The 16,981-nt window shown below is 57.1% G+C and overlaps 5 protein-coding genes across 7 annotated transcripts in view; 1 reads left to right on the plus strand and 4 right to left on the minus strand.

Annotated features, from left to right (window-relative positions):
* ALYREF (Aly/REF export factor) overlaps positions 1–116 on the minus strand; it is a 4,014-nt gene extending 3,898 nt beyond the window's left edge. The window contains exon 1 of the mRNA XM_057380452.1: positions 6–116. Coding sequence (XP_057236435.1) covers positions 6–75 — 70 coding nt within the window. The 5' untranslated portion in view covers positions 76–116. The remainder of the gene's footprint in view (positions 1–5) is intronic.
* ARHGDIA (Rho GDP dissociation inhibitor alpha) overlaps positions 1–15,708 on the minus strand; it is a 28,297-nt gene extending 12,589 nt beyond the window's left edge. Inside the window, exon 1 of the mRNA XM_057380446.1 lies at positions 15,703–15,708. The gene's annotated coding sequence lies outside the window, so the exon portion shown is untranslated. The remainder of the gene's footprint in view (positions 1–15,702) is intronic.
* Positions 132–591, plus strand: ANAPC11 (anaphase promoting complex subunit 11). Of its 2 annotated transcripts, none has more exons than XM_057380451.1 (2): positions 132–374; positions 467–591. In XM_057380451.1, exons 1-2 carry the CDS (start codon positions 195–197, stop codon positions 518–520), a joined length of 234 nt encoding a protein of 77 aa, XP_057236434.1. In that variant the 5' UTR covers positions 132–194; the 3' UTR covers positions 521–591. The 2 variants fall into 2 exon arrangements, with proteins under 2 accessions (XP_057236434.1, XP_057236433.1); XM_057380450.1 differs by having other exon boundaries at positions 134–303; positions 375–591.
* Positions 2,561–12,119, minus strand: PCYT2 (phosphate cytidylyltransferase 2, ethanolamine). 2 transcript variants are annotated; one of them, XM_057380444.1, is made up of 13 exons: positions 12,021–12,118; positions 11,333–11,421; positions 10,406–10,567; positions 8,628–8,694; positions 8,080–8,164; positions 7,083–7,127; positions 5,779–5,917; positions 5,135–5,217; positions 4,888–4,965; positions 4,268–4,333; positions 3,978–4,043; positions 3,542–3,630; positions 2,561–2,876 (listed from the first exon to the last, which is right to left on the minus strand). In XM_057380444.1, exons 1-13 carry the CDS (start codon positions 12,101–12,103, stop codon positions 2,786–2,788), a joined length of 1,143 nt encoding a protein of 380 aa, XP_057236427.1. In that variant the 5' UTR covers positions 12,104–12,118; the 3' UTR covers positions 2,561–2,785. The 2 variants fall into 2 exon arrangements, with proteins under 2 accessions (XP_057236427.1, XP_057236428.1); XM_057380445.1 differs by lacking the exon at positions 7,083–7,127 and having other exon boundaries at positions 12,021–12,119.
* On the minus strand, positions 12,096–16,196 carry SIRT7 (sirtuin 7). The gene is made up of 10 exons (XM_057380443.1): positions 16,039–16,196; positions 15,826–15,963; positions 15,291–15,395; positions 14,473–14,543; positions 14,303–14,375; positions 13,749–13,847; positions 13,048–13,284; positions 12,724–12,804; positions 12,484–12,590; positions 12,096–12,401 (listed from the first exon to the last, which is right to left on the minus strand). Exons 1-10 carry the CDS (start codon positions 16,132–16,134, stop codon positions 12,143–12,145), a joined length of 1,266 nt encoding a protein of 421 aa, XP_057236426.1. The 5' UTR covers positions 16,135–16,196; the 3' UTR covers positions 12,096–12,142.
* Positions 16,197–16,981: the final 785 nt, after the last annotated feature.

A 16,981-nucleotide genomic window follows, 5' to 3' on the forward strand; every position in this document is an offset into this window, starting at 1 on the left:
GCCCCGGCCGGCCCCGCGCTGGCTCCGGTTCAGCTTGATGATGTCGTCCAGGGACATGTCCATCTTGTCGGCCATGATGGCGGCACCGCTCCCACCCGCACTTCCGGCCGCGCTGCGCCCGCGCCGGAAGCGGAAGGGGCGGGGCGGAGGCGCGGGGCCGTGAGGGGCGCTTCCGGCGGGGCCGGTACCGGGGGATGCGGGTGCGCGTGCGGAGCTGGCACGGAGTCGCCTCCTGGCTCTGGGTGGCCAACGACGACAACTGCGGCATCTGCCGGATGGCCTTCAACGGCTGCTGCCCCGACTGTGAGTGCGCTACCGGCACCGGCGGCGGGCACTGCGCACCGGCCGGGGCTGACGCTGTGTCCGTGCCGCAGGTAAGGTTCCCGGCGACGACTGCCCGCTGGTGTGGGGCCAGTGCTCGCACTGCTTCCACATGCACTGCATCCTCAAGTGGCTGAACTCGCAGCAGGTGCAGCAGCACTGTCCCATGTGCCGCCAGGAGTGGAAGTTCCGGGAGTGACACCGGGCCCGGGGACACGGGGACAGGGGACACGGGGACAGGCCCGGCCCGCACCGGCCCCGCCGCCCCGCCTGCCTCAATAAACGCGCGGAGCCGCTCGCGTGTCCTGTCCGTGTGTGTGTTGTGTGTCCCGCGCTCGGTGCCGGGGCGGGAGGGCGGAATTGACCCGGGAGCGGCGGGGCCGGGGACGGGTGAGGCGGGAGCGCTCCCCGGCTGTACCGGCCCCGGTCCGGCGGGAGCGCTCCCCGGCTGTACCGGGCCCGGTCCGGCGGGAGCGCTCCCCGGCTGTACCGGCCCGGGCGAGGCGGGAGCGCTCCCCGGCTGTACCGGGCCCGGGCGAGGCGGGAGCGCTCCCCGGCTGTACCGGCCCCGGGCGAGGCGGGAGCGCTCCCCGGCTGTACCGGCCCCGGGCGAGGCGGGAGCGCTCCCCGGCTGTACCGGGCCCGGTCCGGCGTGCTGAGCGGGGCTGGCGCTGCTCTCCTGCCCGTCCCTCGAGCCCTGGCCCCGCCGTTCCCCGGCCTCCCCCGCTCCTCCACACGGGCCCGATCTCGCCGTGCCGCCGCCCAGCTCAGCCCATCCCTCCGGGTGAGTCCTGCGGCTGCCCCGAGGTCTTGGGCTTCTCCTCCCGGGACACCGGGCACGGTTTGTGTCCCACCGCAGGTACTGGCCCCTCACCCCGCGGCGCTCCGCAGCGAGCAGAGGAGCAGGGTGCCCCAGCAGGCATCGGGCAAGCCGGGGGCATCCCCTCTGTGCCAGCCAGAGCCGCTGGCACCGCCCCTGCTCCTTGTGACAGTGTCTCGGACAGGTCCTGCATGTGCTGGATGTGGCCACTGAGGCACAGAACTGCCAGGAGCTGCCAGGAACTGCCAGAACTGCCAGGAACTGCCAGGAGCCCGTGGCACTCGGGGTGAGGTGGATGTGACCGTGTTGTTGGATCCTGAGCTGCAGCTGCTGGCCCTGGAGTGACAATAAACACGATTGTGAGAGCTGTGTCGTGTCTGTCCTTGGATGGGGAGCATCCCAAGCCCTCCTCTCTCCACCTGCTTGGCCCGAGCAGCAATAAAATGCTTCTGTCATTTTTATTAACAGCAGTACATGCCTGTGTGTGAGGTGAGTCGGCAGTGTGCTCAGAGCTGTGCTCAGGGCAGGGGGGAGGTGTCTCCAGGACAATCTGCAGTGCCCGTGGGAGGGGGTCCCACACTCACAGAGGGCAGAGCTCAGGAAGGGCCCGACAGCTCCAGGTCMCGGCTGCTCTGGGTGAGGAGTGACWGTGGCAGTGTCACACACCCCCTCAGCATCTTTCTGCTACCAGGGCACACCAATGCACAACTCTTCAACATTTTATTAATGATCAGCAACAAAAGTTTACAGGAGAGGACACCAGAGCCAGCCTGGAAGGACCATCCAGCACAGTGCAGGGAGCTCTCAGGACATCCAGCACAGGATCCAGGAATGTAAGAGGCAAAGGGGGCTCAGAGCACCCTCCTCCCAGCCCTGGCCCCACAGAGGCAGGCATGCTGCGTGTCAGCCAGCAGAAAACACAAGAAAGCTTCATCTTGCCAGGTCCAGCCTCAGGTGAGCCTGGGGGCACAGGGTGGGCTCAGCATGATCCACTCAAGGCATCAGCACCTGCCTCCTGTGGAGAAATGCCTCACTCCAGAGGCCCCAGCCCCTGCAGCAGCTACCCCTGCATCTCCTGTCACCAGAGCAGTGAACGATTTGCCTTCATCCAGCTCAGCCCAGAGCAGCTCCGAGTCTGTGCAGGGGCTGGARCTGAGGAGAGGCACGCAGTGAACCCCAGCAGCACCTCGGGCAGCCAGCCCCTGCTCCTAAGGAAAGCAGGAGGAGCTGCAGGGGCTGTGTTTCACCCCAGGCTGCTCTTGCTGTCTGTCCAGGCACTCACAGCAGTGCCCAAGGGGCTGCTCTGGAAATCAGACCCCGCTCAGGGCAAAGCAGCCGCTCCCCTTCCCTCTAAGAGCCAGAAATGGCAGAATGTAAAAGCACATCAACATGTTAAAACATTAGTTATAATTAAAACCATTTTGTCAAATCTCCTGGGAAAGGGGACAGGGRCTGATTAACGGAAGTAAAACTAGGCAGCAGGATCCCAACTCGTTATGTCTGCACAATCAGTGCAGGAGGAGCTCGGAGAGCGAGGGCAGGACAGCAGATCCTGTGTGTGCCAGCAGTGCTGCTCCCTGCAGGCTCCGTTCCTCAGGAGCTGTCACTGTCCCGGGGCTGCAGCTCACACACCCACWCTGCAGCCTAATGCTTCTCCTCCTCCAGCCTCCTCATGGCCTCCAGCACAGCCAGCTCCTTGGCTTCTTTCTTCTGGTTGCGAGCTTCAAACTCCAGCCTGCAAAAACCACACAGGGCCATCAGATTCTCATCCATCCATCCCTCCTGTAGGCAAAAGCAGCTGGAGCAGGAGAGCACTGTCTGCTTTCTCCTCTCTGTTCTGAGAGCCCTTCAGACAGCCCCAGGATCCCCAGACTCTTCCAGAGCTTCTCCCAGAACTTCCCGTGGCTGTTGTCATCACTCTGCAGTCCTGGATTCCTACACTGATCCCACACTATTTCCTTCTCCCTCTGTGGAAGAAGCAGCTGTTCCATTTTGGGCTGTCCTGGGACAGACTGTGTAGTGTAACACCAAAATCAAATTTACCACTGATGTAAGCCAAGGTGCTGAAGGTGAAGGACTCAGGCCAAAAAGACCAAAGCTCTGAAAGAAGCAAATCGCTCTTTCCCCCAGGATACAGCAAGGAAATGCATCATTAATAAAGGAGAAAAATCAGTAAATGTGCTGCACAGCACCTTCTGACACAGCAGAGATCAGCTGCTCCTTTCCCTGTAGATTGGTACAACCACATTTACAGCCTGCCCAAGCCATCAAAGAGGAAGGAAAAGTTTTCTGACTCTGCCTTTGACAACCCCTTCTCCCCTTATCTGACCCCATTAATCCATCCCCAGACACTCTGGATGGAACAGTCTGTGACACAATTGGAAGACAAAGAAATCCAACCTGTTCTTGATGATTCTTTGCACAATTAGATCTGTGGTGAGATTACTGCCACTGTCCACCAGCTGGAAAATGCCACGCTGCTTTGGTTCCTGCAAAGAGACAGCACTGCTCTGTGGAACACGTGGGTCCTGGGTGTGCAGCTCCTGTGGTGCCCAGAMAGGCAGAGAGCAAAGCTCCACGCTCATGGGAGCTGCCCAGGACTGGCAGAGAGCAAAGCACACAGAACTTCCCACCCTGCTATTAAGGCATCAAAACAGGCAGAGCAAAACAATGCCTGGGAGAGCGGAGCTGTTGGGAATGATTTACTGACTCTGCTCCACACAGATACCCTCAGGGRAGGGTGAGAAGCTGCACCATGTGCCAAGGCCCTGCTCAGGTACCATCCTCTAATACACCTCAACTGGGAAACACAACCATTGCCAGGCTGCAGCTTTACCTCGTAGGGATCAGAACCGTCCTTGTCTGGCACCACCTCAGTCATCCCGTGACAAACAAGGGTTACCTGCAGAAGGACACACGAGTCACTGACACGATCCAGAAGGTGACAAGGACATTTCCTGCCACTTGTGCCACAGAGCACAGGCTGCAGAGCAGCAAAGCCTGACAGTGACTGTGGAGCTCCCTGAGACCCACTGAGGACACTCCCTCCTGCACCCCTGGGCTGTGCTGCACCACTTTCATTCCCCACACGAGCATCTTCATGTCCATCTGTATGCAAGGACTCACCCTGAAATGATCCAACAGATCAGCAGTGACAGCGTAGGGAGCTCCAATCACCACCTCTGAGACGTACTAAAAAAGGAACCAAGTGGAGTCCAGATTTGAAAAAAACCCATCAAACAAAAACCCAAAATCCCAAAATCCCAGGCCAGAAGCCAGCTGCTTCCTACAGAGACTTGAGCAGACTTCTGGCTATAGTCACAAGTTCAAATAAGGAAACAGGGAAGTGGGCTCAGCAGCAATGCTCGTCACACAGCAGCTTTTTGATTCCCCACTGACCATCTTTTCTGTACCTGTAGAGCAAATCCAAGAGTTAATTGCTCTGGGCTCCCATTTCTGGGACTCCCCACATTGTTGCCCCAGGGATTTTCACCCCCACTGCTGGGAGCAGTTTTCTACTGGCACATGTCTGTCTGCACAGAGCCCTACACGGCCTCCAGCCCCATCCCTGTCACAGCCAGAGGGTCCCCAGCCTGGAGCAGCCAGGATGGCACAGGAGACCATCCCAGGAGCTCTGCAGCACCTCAGGCAGCCTCAGTGCACAGCAAGGAACTCTTGCAAGATGAGCACAAGTGAAGAGCAGTGGGCTCCAGGCAATCTCTGGAAGAGCAGAGACCTGCACTCACCCTGCACGCCAGGACACTGAGAGTTCGCTCGTGGATGTTCATGATGGGATAGTTCTTCCCTTTGTAGCGATTCACCTCCTACAGCAAAGCACCACAACACTTACAAGAGAGACACAGCAACTCCTTTCCCTCTTGTTCTCTCCCAAAATGAAATTCCTGTGTTGGCCAATCCATCCCTGTCCTGTCTGCAGAGCACAGCCTGCCTGGTTCAGAGAACAGAGCCCAGCTGCTCTGCCTTTGGACAGACCTGGTCAAAATGCAGCCCAGCAATGATATAGGGCTTCTCTGCCAGCTGGTGAACCTTCTCCAGGAAATCCACATGCCCAACATCTGCACATCTCTTTAAGGAATTGAAGCTCACATGGAAAACAGAGAAAGGAAGACAGAAACAGTCACTGAAAACCAACAGCAGGAATCGCTAGGATTTTATTCTTGTGCTCCTAATTGCCTKTGTCCTAAGAACAGTTGCTGCCTCTGTTGTCAGGCTCCAGCTGGTTTTCAGCTCCACCTTACAGGTACTCAGCTTTGCCTCTTTCCAGAAGTTGTACCTGTTGCAGGTGCTCTGGCACAAAGCCTCAAAGGCTGCCCTGGGATGGAGCTCCAGATGCTCTGTGCATCCCTTGGTCTGTGAGTGCCARTCTTCACCACAATCATTAGAGTGTGAAAGTATCCAACTGTCTTCCTGAAAYCAAACAGCCACAGATCTCTCCACAGAGGAGCTGTAGCTTGTGACTWAGAAACTGCCAGGAAGAACTCACTCCTGAGTCCTCTCTCATGTGCAGCTACAGAAAAAAAAMARAMMAAAAAAAMCCCCGAGGCAAATATGCACTGGGGCCTCCCAACCTGAGACCATAAACAAAGATGAAGCTTCAAGCAGAGAGTCAAGGATACGGAACAGGTCGAAGGCTCCTGCCACATAGATGATGGTGTCCCCTGGCTGAGGCTCCTTCCCTGATGCAAACTGGATGATCTTCTGGGATGTCTGGAGGAACTGYGAGACCCCAGTCCAGGGACTGTGACCTTTGGGCCCCTGTGGAGACAAACAGCACACACAGCTCCTTGTCAGGCTCTGCTGGGCTTTGGACAGCACAGAGCACAGGGCTGGACAATGCACTCATCTGCATCTGCTGGCAACTCTAACAACTGCCAGCAGCTTGGACTTTCTACATTCCTGCACCAAACATTGGAGCAATTTCACAAAAGCCCTTTCTGCTCTGTCTGAATCATCCCCTCAGCAGCCAGGTCAGGAGATGACGAGAGGAAAGCTCAGGAAGAAGGAAGGCAACAGGGCAGGTTTGGGTTTCCATGAGAAGCAAGATGTGCTCGGGAGACAACACACAACCAAGGAATGCTCTGCCAAGGCTCAGGGCACCTCTGTCCCTCAGCTCTGAGCACAGAGCTCCATCCCAAAGAGCCCCTGAGTCACCTGCTGTCCCCCAGAGCTGCTCCAGGGCATTGGAGGACACAGCCACTGCAGCCAAGGCCAGGGCAGCACAAAGCCAGCTCAGCTGTTGGGGTCATGCAGGGTGCCCTGATCCATCCCCCTGCATGCACACCCCAGAAACAGCCAGGCTGGAGCCATGTGCCACACAGCACCCGCTCAAGAGACCCGAACACTGGGAACTAAGGACAATTCGGACAGGCCAACAAACCCCTGTGAGTGCAAAACACTTCCTCGGGCTGCTGGTGCACTCATTAACCAGGGAGAACCCAGCTCAGGATAAAACCAGGGCTGGTGGCTGTGAGAAGCAGAGAGAGCTGCACTGCCCTCGAGCTCTGAGCACAGTGGGGCCACGTTCCTGTTGTGTCAACCATCCCAAACCTAATGCACACCTCCAAAACAACACCAGCACTGGGAGGAGCGTCCGTGGAGGCTGTCCCTGGGCTGTCCCTGGGCACTGGGTGCCAAGGGAAGTGGCACAAAGGAACTGGCAAGCAAGGAAGGAAGGAAGGCAGCACAGTCTGTGTGGGGACAGCAGCCCCTGGTGCCACTGAAGGACAGCTCTGCCCTGCCCTGTGCCACAGCTGCCCCTCACAGCCACTGCAGGCACTGCCAGACAGGACAGCAGACATTCACTGAGACATCACTGCCACATGTGCAGGGACAAACCAGCCTGCAGCAGGCCAGAAAGCACACTGGGAATCCTTGCTAGGCAGGACAACAACCAGACGTCCAGAACCAGAACTCACATTACCTTCCCAAAGTTGTCAGTGTGTTTCCGATAGTCTAGGTCCTCATCCTGAAGGGAGATAAAGAGTCAAAATGTTTAAGCACTTGCACAGCTCATCCAACCAAGATCTGCTCGTGTGTGGGAAGTGCTGGGCAGGCTGGGCTCAAACACACCATGGATCCAGGCACTGAATGCAGCCAAACTGGTTAATGGCTAAGCCAGAGTCCTGGCCCAGCGTGAGTCAGAGGAAACRTGTCCTTATCTGATCCCGGCCTGGCACCACAGCCAGGGTGGTTCTTGCCCAACTGCAGCCCCGAGAGCTGCACAGCTCCATCCTCCCTCAGCCCAGGAGCCCCTGACACCACAGAATCCCTTCTCCTGCCAGGATCCTCACAGAGCCAGGCCTGCAGCAGTGGGCAGAGTGAACTCAGGWGCYACAGCTAAGCCAATTCAACAGCCCAGCACATTCAAACATCTCCCTCTGTCCCTGAATTTGCCAGTGGCTCACTTGTCCCTGCAGTTATCCAAGTAATTCTATTTACAGACTCCTTCATTCTTCAGTAAGTTCAATTCATTATGTGATATAAACCCATTTATTTTACTTTTCCCTGGTTAGGTTAGCTCCCAACCAGAAAGTGATCTGAGGAGACTCAAGAAAGGTCTGATCAGACTAGAGACAGCAGAAGGCAGAAGCTCAGTGGGAAGGGAGAGGAGTTTCCAAGTCTGGCAGCCCCTGGCTGACAGATCAACGTGCCTGCACTGTGTGGTTCACCCTGGGAGCAGCAATGGGCCTGCTGCAGCTCCCCACTGCTCCCCAGGCTGCACTGATCATAAATCATCACAGTCTGGTCCCACCAGGCTGGGCCCTGGACACGCTGAAGCAAACACAAGCAGRTTGTTTTGCTGCCACTGCCACTCTCCATGTACCCAGCAGCTCCACTCCTCAGTGCCCCTCTGCCCAGGGCAGCAGAACAGCAGAGCTCCCGTGCCCTGCAGCCTCCCCCCAGAGCCCCTGACTCACGATGTTGCTGTGGTGAGCCTTTGTCATCAGCAGCATGCGGCCAACAAGGTCAGTGGTGGACACCCCCTGAGTGCGTTTGCATTCCCTGCAGGAGACAAGCAAAGGGTGAAGGAGACACAGCAGCAAACGCCTCTGCCTTGCCCCCACTGCTGCAGGAAGGGCTGTGACACCTGACAAATCCAAACAGGGACCATCCCAAGGAATCCTTCCTTCTCAAGTACAGCATTCATTGCTGAACCTCTGCATTGTCCTCACACCACAGCAACTGCTGGTGAAGAACAATCCCTCAGCCAGGCTTCAAACACAGCAACTCCCAGTGAGGCTTTACAACTAAAATCAGCATCTGCCAGAGCCAGACAGCCCCACTGGGCAGGACTGTGCCCCATTTCCCTGAAGCCAAAATACGGGAGCAAATGAAACTCTGACACATACAGTCAAATTCAGGTGTGACCTGAAGCTAGGTGTGTTTCACCTGACTTCCCTTTAGGGCACAACTTCCCAGAAACTCTGCCCAAAACAAGAGAAACAGGWGAGGAGCAGCAGGTTACCTGTATCGCCCTGCTGTCTTCACTTCCTCATAGGTGTCCTTGCCATCGATAGTCAAGGTGATGTCATCTGCAAAGACAGAAAAGCCTCAGAACTGTACCCAACTCTGGCCCACTGCTGGGTGCTCTGCAGCAGCAGGAATAGCTGATTATTGTCTGACAATAAACAAGCACTATTCCTCTCCATGTTAAAAAGCACCTAGGACTGGTTTTAGCCATTGGTTCATGTTACAAGTTTTCAGTCAATGAAATAGTTCATACAACTCAAATCAAAGTGATGGTACTTCCCCAGTGACATCCAGCAATCCTTCCACAGAGGCAATTCCAGTTCTCCTCTGGCACACGGCTTCCAACTCCTTYTGCASAAACATCTCCACCTACTTTTCATGATGGTACAAAGCCTTCATGAGCAAAAGCTGAGCTGGTTTCCCTTTGCCAAAGCAGTAAGAGGGCAGGCCAGGAGGTGCCCCCACAGTCAGGGGCTCAGCCCTGCTCAGTTCTCCTAAACCCCCACCCATCCCTCAGAGCACAGGACAGGAGAGCACACAGTGCAACACAGCTCAGCATGCCAGCAGGGCTGCTGTCACCTTCCCAGGTAAGCTCAGCTATTTCCAAACTCAGCTTTTGCACAAACACAACCTGGCCAAACTGCAGGGACATTGCTCAGGAGAAGCACAGAAAGTGTGGAGAGGCAATGAACGCGGGCAGGAGGAGGAGCAGAGGCCACAGGAACTCYTGAACTGTCACAACCCCTCACCAAGGCCCATAAAGTGTCATTTATGGCAAACACGTTCAGGGCAGGCAATGAAGTTAACTGCGAATTTGATAACTACACCATCAACGCAAAAAAAAAAAAATTATCTTCTAAAGATTAAGGATTTATCTACATTTAGTGCTTATCAATAGCTCCAAGGCAGCTGGGATCAGATGAGAGATACACGAAATGAGTGCAAAGACTACTCCTGGTCAAACTAACAAAATTCCTCCCGAGGGGTGGGGAGGAAGGGGTGAGGTTTAATGAGCACCGGCAGCAGCCCAGGAAGGGACAGAGTCCCACACAAGAATGTTTCCTCAGAACGTGGGTTCTCTCCAGCAACTGCACACCAAACAGTGCTCACAGTAAGAACTAGGGCTCTGGCCACACGGTCAGCTGAGCCACTGAACAGCTTATCAGCTGGATAAGGAGAGAAGATTTTCAGATCTAACCTCGTCCTAGGATAAGGAGATATAAACACGATGGTATTTCTGCATGCTTAGCTTTTCAATAGCATTTTTCATACTTAAGTTTTGTAAATGGCTTTTCCCTTTGCACAAATTTCTGCTGATSCTAAGGGCAACCTCAGCATAATTTCAAACAACACATTTCACCTTTGTAAATTAAAACCAGCAGCCCAAGCCACTCTCAAGATTCTGAGCCCACTGACACGCCTCTCCAGACCACCAGACCAAGAGCAGCCCTGGCATTGGAAAGCACATCTGTAACAGAGCATCCCAGTGCAGGTGTTGAGAAGGCACATCTGTAACAGAACACCCCAGTGCAGGTGTTGAGAAGGCACATCTGTACAGAGAACACCCCAGTGCAGGTGTTGAGAAGGCACATCTGTAACAGAGCATCCCTGACACCCCAGTGCAGGTGTTGAGAAGGCAGAGCTCTGCACACACCAGGCATTTCTGACACCCACAGCAGCTGGGACACTGCTCCATTTGCAGCAGGACACGTGGAGAGCCCACGTTAGCACAGCCCTGGCTCAAACACCACAGGATACACAAACACCACTCACCCCCGTGCACGCAGAAGTCACAGCTGTATTTGTCCAGCGTTTCCAGCGTGGTGACATAAGGAGCTCCAGGAGCAATCTCATCCACCCACTTGATGGCTTGCACCATTTTGTACCTCTCCTCCTGTGTAAAGACAGGAGGGCCCTTGTGCTTGGCAATTTCCTCTGAGGGAGAAACAAAAATCCAGTCAGAAGCACGTCCTGCAGCTACAATGATCTCAGCCACAGCTGCCTCACTTATTTCACGAGCAGGTGAACACTGCAGGCTTATCCTCAGCTTGGGATCAGGCCATGGTGGCAAAGAAAGTCCCAGACAGATCAGAAAATATTTTGATTTACCTTCATTCCTTAAGCATGTAAGAAGGGCCTTGGAACTTAAAAGACAAAAGGTCCCAGTGCTTCCCAGSACCCAGATATTCTTCCTGAGAGGATGAGCTGGGCTTCCTGGTATCACCCCAGGGGAAATTTCCCTCTTAAACAATAACTTTATACTATCCTTGGTTCATACTACAAATTCTGCATTCATAAACACATTTAAAATACATCTTCACCTTGCTTCTGGTACTTAACTTCCAAATGGGCTTGAAATGACTTTTCTCTACATGGTCACTTGCTTTGGAACGTAAATTCTTCAGCTCCTACCAGCAAAACCAGACTGATTTTCAGCTGTTTCAACTGTTTTTATAGCACAGAATGTAGATCAACCCTCAGAGCCTGCAAGATCTGACCTGCCTAATCCTCAGTCCAAAAGTGTGACAGGGGTAAGTAACTCCACTTCCGCACAAGGGATATTTTTCTTTTGGAGGCTACTGCTGCTGGAGTAGATGCAGGGAGAAACCTGAGCCTAGCAGGAGCTGTCAGTTCTCCTGGGGCTACCGGTGCTGAGCAATTGGAGGGGCTACACGAGATGAAACGTGGAACAGCTCTTACCATCCGTGTGGACCCCAACGATCAGGTAATCGCCCATGGCCCGCGCCTGGCGCAGCTGGTTCGAGTGGCCATAGTGCACCATGTCATAGCTGCAAAGAGAAACCCGCCTCAGCCCGGGACACTTTCCTGGAAGCGGCGGGCAGTGTGCCGCAGCCTCGGGCTGAAGGTGCCGGTCCAGCCCGGTCACCGGGCCCGCAGCAGCGTTCGGTTCTCTGCAGAGCCCGGTCCCGGTGCTGCGGGATCGGACCGGCCCTGACCCGCCCGCAGGTGCCGCCTGTACCGGGGACAGCCCGGTCCCGGTGCTGCGGGGTCGGACCGGCCCTGACCCGCCCGCAGGTGCCGCCTGTACCGGGGACAGCCCGGTCCCGGTGCTGCGGGGTCGGACCGGCCCTGACCCGCCCGCAGGTGCCGCCTGTACCGGGGACAGCCCGGTCCCGGTGCTGCGGGATCGGACCGGCCCTGACCCGCCCGGCAGGTGCCGCCTGTACCGGGGACACCCCGGCCCCACCGAGCCCCGCGGGCTGGCGGAGCAGCCCCGTTCACGGTGCTCGCCCGGCGCTCCGGGCAGCTCCGCGCAGGGCCCGGGCCCGTCCCGCCGCGGTGACAGAGGAGGCGGAGGCACAGCGCAGCCGACACGCTTTATTTCCGCGGCCGCGCCGCGTCCCGGCCCCGCGCCCGCCGCACTCACCATCCGTCGCACCAGACGCGCACGGGCCGGTGGCCGCCGCCCGCCGCAGCCCCGCCGCCTCCCGCCGCCCCGTTGCGCAGCATGGCCGCGCTGTCACCGGCCCGGCCCGCCCCGCCCCGCGCTCAGCGGCTCTTCCTGCGCCGGCAGCCCTTAGCGCAGCCGCGGCCGAACCACCCCCCCGAGCGCCCGGCCGCCGCCTCCTCCCGCTGCCGGGGCTCCTCCCGGGGCTCCTCTCGCTCCTCCTCCCGCTCCCGGGGCTCCTCCCGGGGCCGGGGCTCCTCCCGGGGCTGCTCCCGCGGCGGCTCCACCGGTTTCCGCGAGTGCGTGCCCTCCTCGCCGGGGCGCAGCGGCTCTGCCAGCGCGAAGATGGGGTCCCGCGCCCTGCGGAGGGACAGAGGCGGCGGTGGCTGCAGCAGCCCCGGCCCGGGGCTCCCCTCCCGCCGCACAGCGCCCAAGCGCTCACCGCTCGTAGCGCGGGATTTCCAGCCCCAGCTCCGCCATCAGCAGCCGCATCACATCATCGCAGCGCCCGTGCAGCTTCAGGGCCGCCAGGTCGTCCTTCGGGGTCCACTGCGAGCGACAGCAGAGSCGGCTGCAGGCGGCACCGGGGCTCCTGCCCGGGGCCGGACAGGGACTCGGTCCCACGGATCTGCGGCCCCTCGGCTCCCACCTGGCAAAGCCGGGGCCAAGGGCTCGCTCTCACCTGCAGGTTTACGATATACAGCTTGGGCCGGCGCGGGGGGGGCTTGCTCATGCACCAGAGCCGTGGGTATTTTTTCAAAACCTGCCACAAAGCACAGACTTTCAGCACAGCCACAGGCACGTGCAACTGTGAACCGTATCAGCGAGAGGAAAAGGAATGTATTACCAGGAGGGGAAAGAGGGAGGAAGAGAGACTATCACAGATGTTGGGCGAATCCTGACACCAGAGTTTACAGTTGTCTGTTTGGGAGGAGACTGCTCAGCACCAAGGTGTATCACCAAGAGGGAATGCTGCTAACAATCTTCACCGAGTCTCTAAAGTTACCTTTAAGCTGGAACCCAGACAAAGAATCACATCTGCTTTGCTTGCAGCTTCTGTTGCTGCTTCCCAGTTCAGGGGCTGTCTCAATGTCCCCTTCTCCCCAAAGTGGACGATTGTATCTCTCAACTGTGCCCCACACTTGTGGCACATCCTGCCCGTGTGATGCCTGTGCAGGGCTGTGCGCTCCGTCACATCAAACACTCGCACATACTCTCTGTTGGGTGTGCAGGAAGTGCAGACCTGGTGCAGGACAAAAGCACAAACTGTCACATCAGCAGCATCCCACCCGTGAGAGACCAGCAGCGAGCCACTTCTCTTGGAAGAAAAGCATTTTTGGGSACAACATGGAAGTTGTAAAAGGAAGCATCAGAAATCAGATGCTAACTTTGAAAACCTCAAGTTTTTTTGAAAATCAGCAAGTGGAGCCACAGGCAACCCTTGGCTACTGCTGGGAGGGATTTCAGAGAAGGGCTGAGGAAGAGAAGTCAGAAGAAAAAGACTCCAACAAGTGCAGAGCAAGTGCTAAAGAGCTGGGTTTGGTACTTGCTAAGTAGCTCACTCCAAGCCTGACAGCCTGAAGACAGGAACTGCWCAGAGGCCAACCCATTGTGCTGCTTCCTCCTGAGCTAGTGGCAGATCAACAGTTCCCACTCTCCTTTTGTAAGGCCACTTAAGGGTGACCTTTCTGTACTCTGGACATTTACCTCAATGTACATGTTGCCATGAAGCTCAGAGATTGCAGCTCGGGGTAAGCCGCTCCGCAGGTGGAGCCCATCACAGTTCTGAGACACCACATGCTGCACCTTCAAGGGAACAAAACACAGAGTTCACACACACCCCACAGGGGCTGCTCCAAACAGGCCCTGCCCTGTCCCAAATCACACCAACAACCTGGACATARGAGCAGGAGCCACAGGGAACGGCGTGGTGAACAGACCTTTGTGAAAGGGAAATGGAAAGCCTCCTCCTGCTAAACAGAGCTTTTCTAGGGCTGGCTGATTTGAGCGTGACCAGTTCCCAGATCAGCCTCACCAGATACAAACACAGCTTGTTAAAGAAAAGGCACCAGGGGAGAARCTGCCAGAGCTGCAGCCTGCAGCTCACTAGGGAAGGCCTGGACACATTTTCCTACATGGATATATGTCCATTTGAGCCAAACACACAGTCAACTCAATCTCCTGAAAAGCTTTCTCTTTCCTGCTGCATTTATCATTCTAAGGTAGAGGAACATGAGTGAGGTAAGGAAAAAATATCTTACCAGGTTGTGCTTGTGCAGGCAGGCAATGCTCATATGAGTGAGCGTRGGCTCTGCCTCACTCAGGTCTGCAGCCCTGACAAGAAACAAGGGGGGAGAAACAAAGTTGGAATTGCCATTAACCCCTTCCAGTATCAGCTTTCTGTCTCACAGCTTAAAATTTGGCTCCTCACCTGATGCTCCTGCCCTTCTGCAGCAGTGTCCAAATGCCGTTGGGGCCTCTGTAGTCTGGGATCGAAGCTGCCTGTGAGCAGGAGAGAAAACCAGGACTGATGTGGGGGTGTCACAGCTCTTGTACAAACACAACCCACCCAGGACAACCACAGACACCTCCACCCATGGCTGCTTTTACATTCACTCTGAGTTTCCCAGCACAGTTGTTCCCTAAACACAGGGAAACCTACCTATATCCTCTCTCTCTCTCTCTCTCTCTCTCCTACCTTACAGCTCTCATTTTCATGTCCAGTGTTAGTTTTCTCCAATTTCACCATTATAAAATCCTTTAAGAACTCTTTTTCACCCTTGGTACTTCCCATTTCCCTCCACAGAACTCCATTCTTGATTCTTTTGTTATTTTCCCTGGTCTGTGGTTTCTGGTGCCCCATCCTCAGCAGCTTTAGCAAACATGCAGGTGACACGAGCACTCAGCCCCTGCCCTCAGCCACGCTCTGTGTCAGCAGAGACTGCAGTGACAGTGCTCACACAAAGGTGATGTATGTCAGAAGAGGCAGAACCAGAGTGCAGTTTTGTCCCAGGCCATTGCAACAAAACAATTCCAAATGCTTCTTTGTAAGTCCCAATAATCCCCAGCTGTCCCTGCATTTCCAATAACACACAGGAGTGACCCAGGATGCAGCCTGCAAACTCTGCTGGCCACAGGATTCACGCAGCATCCTGGGCTTGTCACACATGTCCTGTGGYCACTCAGTCACCACGGGACAGTGCAGACAGCAGCGTCCCTGAAGGGGCTGTGCCTGCTCCCCACACGCACCGTGCTGATCCCAGCGCCCGTGTAGATGACGAGGTGCCTGGCACTCCGCACAGCTGCTGCCAGCTCAGCTGCYTTTCTCTTCAACTCCTCTGGTTCATCACACACCTGAAAAACACATCTGAGCAGGTTCACACAAACAGCAGGGACCTCCCTGAAAGTCTGAAAATGGGCTTGGGTCAACCAGGAAAAGCAACACAAACATTATCAACAGTGGTTTCCAAATGAAAAGGACACGGGCGTTGTTCACGTCAATGTCATGGGAAAAGCTTCCCGGAGAGCAGGAGCTGTTGATCCGCCCTCTYGGGAGACAGCTCAGAGACAGCGCAGGGCAGCCCCGGATGGCAGTACCGGGGTACAGCGGTGTTCACGGAGGCGTGCCGCAGCTGCAGAGCTCGGCACAGCCAGCCCGGGCCCGCTCCGCTCCCCGCTCCCCGCTCCCCGTTCCCCGCTCCCCGTTCCCCGCTCCCCGCTCCCCGTTATCACTCCCACGGCCTCCCCGTTATCGCCCCCACGGCTCCCTGGAGCTGCCGCCCACCTCCTCCTGCCGGCGGCGCAGCCGCTCCCGCCGCTTGCGGCGCCGCTCCAGCTCCCGGACGATGTCCTCGCTCTCGCTCAGCACCTGGCACTCCTCGGGGCTCCGCTCCGCCGGCGGTTTCCTCCAGATGCGGGACACCTGAGCAGCGCACACGCGCGGTCACGGCGGCCCGTGGCGGCGGGGCGGAACGGGYGGGGCCGCGTTGTCCCGTACCTGTCTCCGGCGGTCCCGCTGCTCCTCCTGCTGCAGGATCTCGGCGCGCGCCGCCGCTTTGCGCTCGGAGCGGCTCAGACTGCCGCCCGCCGCCATCGCCCCGGAACCGCCGCGCCCCCGCCGCCACCGGCTCCGGCTCCGCCGCTTCCGCCTTCCGCCCCGAGCGGCGCCGCTTCCGGCAGCGCCCGCGCGGCAGCGCCCCCTGCGGCCGGGCGGACCCCAAGGAGGCGCAGGCGGCGGTGTTGAAGCGTTTATTGTCACAGGCGTACAAAGGCGGCGGACACGGTACAGAATAAATAACGGCAATAACTTAGCAATAAATACCGCCCGCGCCCAGCCCGGAGCCCTCTGGGCGAGCCTCGCCTCCGCCCGGGAACGACTGTACACAATTCACAAGATACACAAATCCCGGGGTGCCGGGGACGCTCCCAACCCCCGGAACGGCACCAGGAAAAGGAGAAAGGAAACACCACACCCTTCACAGCGGGAAACCAAACGGACCAGCACCTCAAGAACAAGAATTGTGACACTCCAGAAAACTATATACGAGAGAGAGGTTGGTGTGACGGCTGGGGGAACGGGCACAGGAAGGCAGCTGGCAGCACACAGGATCCCCGGCAGGATGGACACTGCGGAAATACCTGCGAGTCCTACACTTGAGCGACACCAAAACCACCGGGGAGCAACCCTGTGAGAGAGCCGTGACCCCACTGACCCCACACGGGCACCTGCAGAGCCTGTTTACCTCAGTGGCACCTTTCAGTCACCGCCTGGCACTGCTGCTCCCTGCAAAACTGTCCTCACTGAGCACACAGATCACCTGCTGCTCCGTACAGAGCCTGTCCTTGCTGAGGAAACAGGTCCTTACTGCTCCCTGTCCTCACTGAGCACACAGATCACCTACTGCTCCTTCACTGAGCACACAGGGCCATTGCTGCTCCCT

Source organism: Malurus melanocephalus, unplaced genomic scaffold (assembly GCF_030028575.1).
Source record: "Malurus melanocephalus ecotype Western Australia unplaced genomic scaffold, MMel_1.1 scaffold_453, whole genome shotgun sequence".
Lineage (NCBI taxonomy): Eukaryota > Metazoa > Chordata > Aves > Passeriformes > Maluridae > Malurus > Malurus melanocephalus.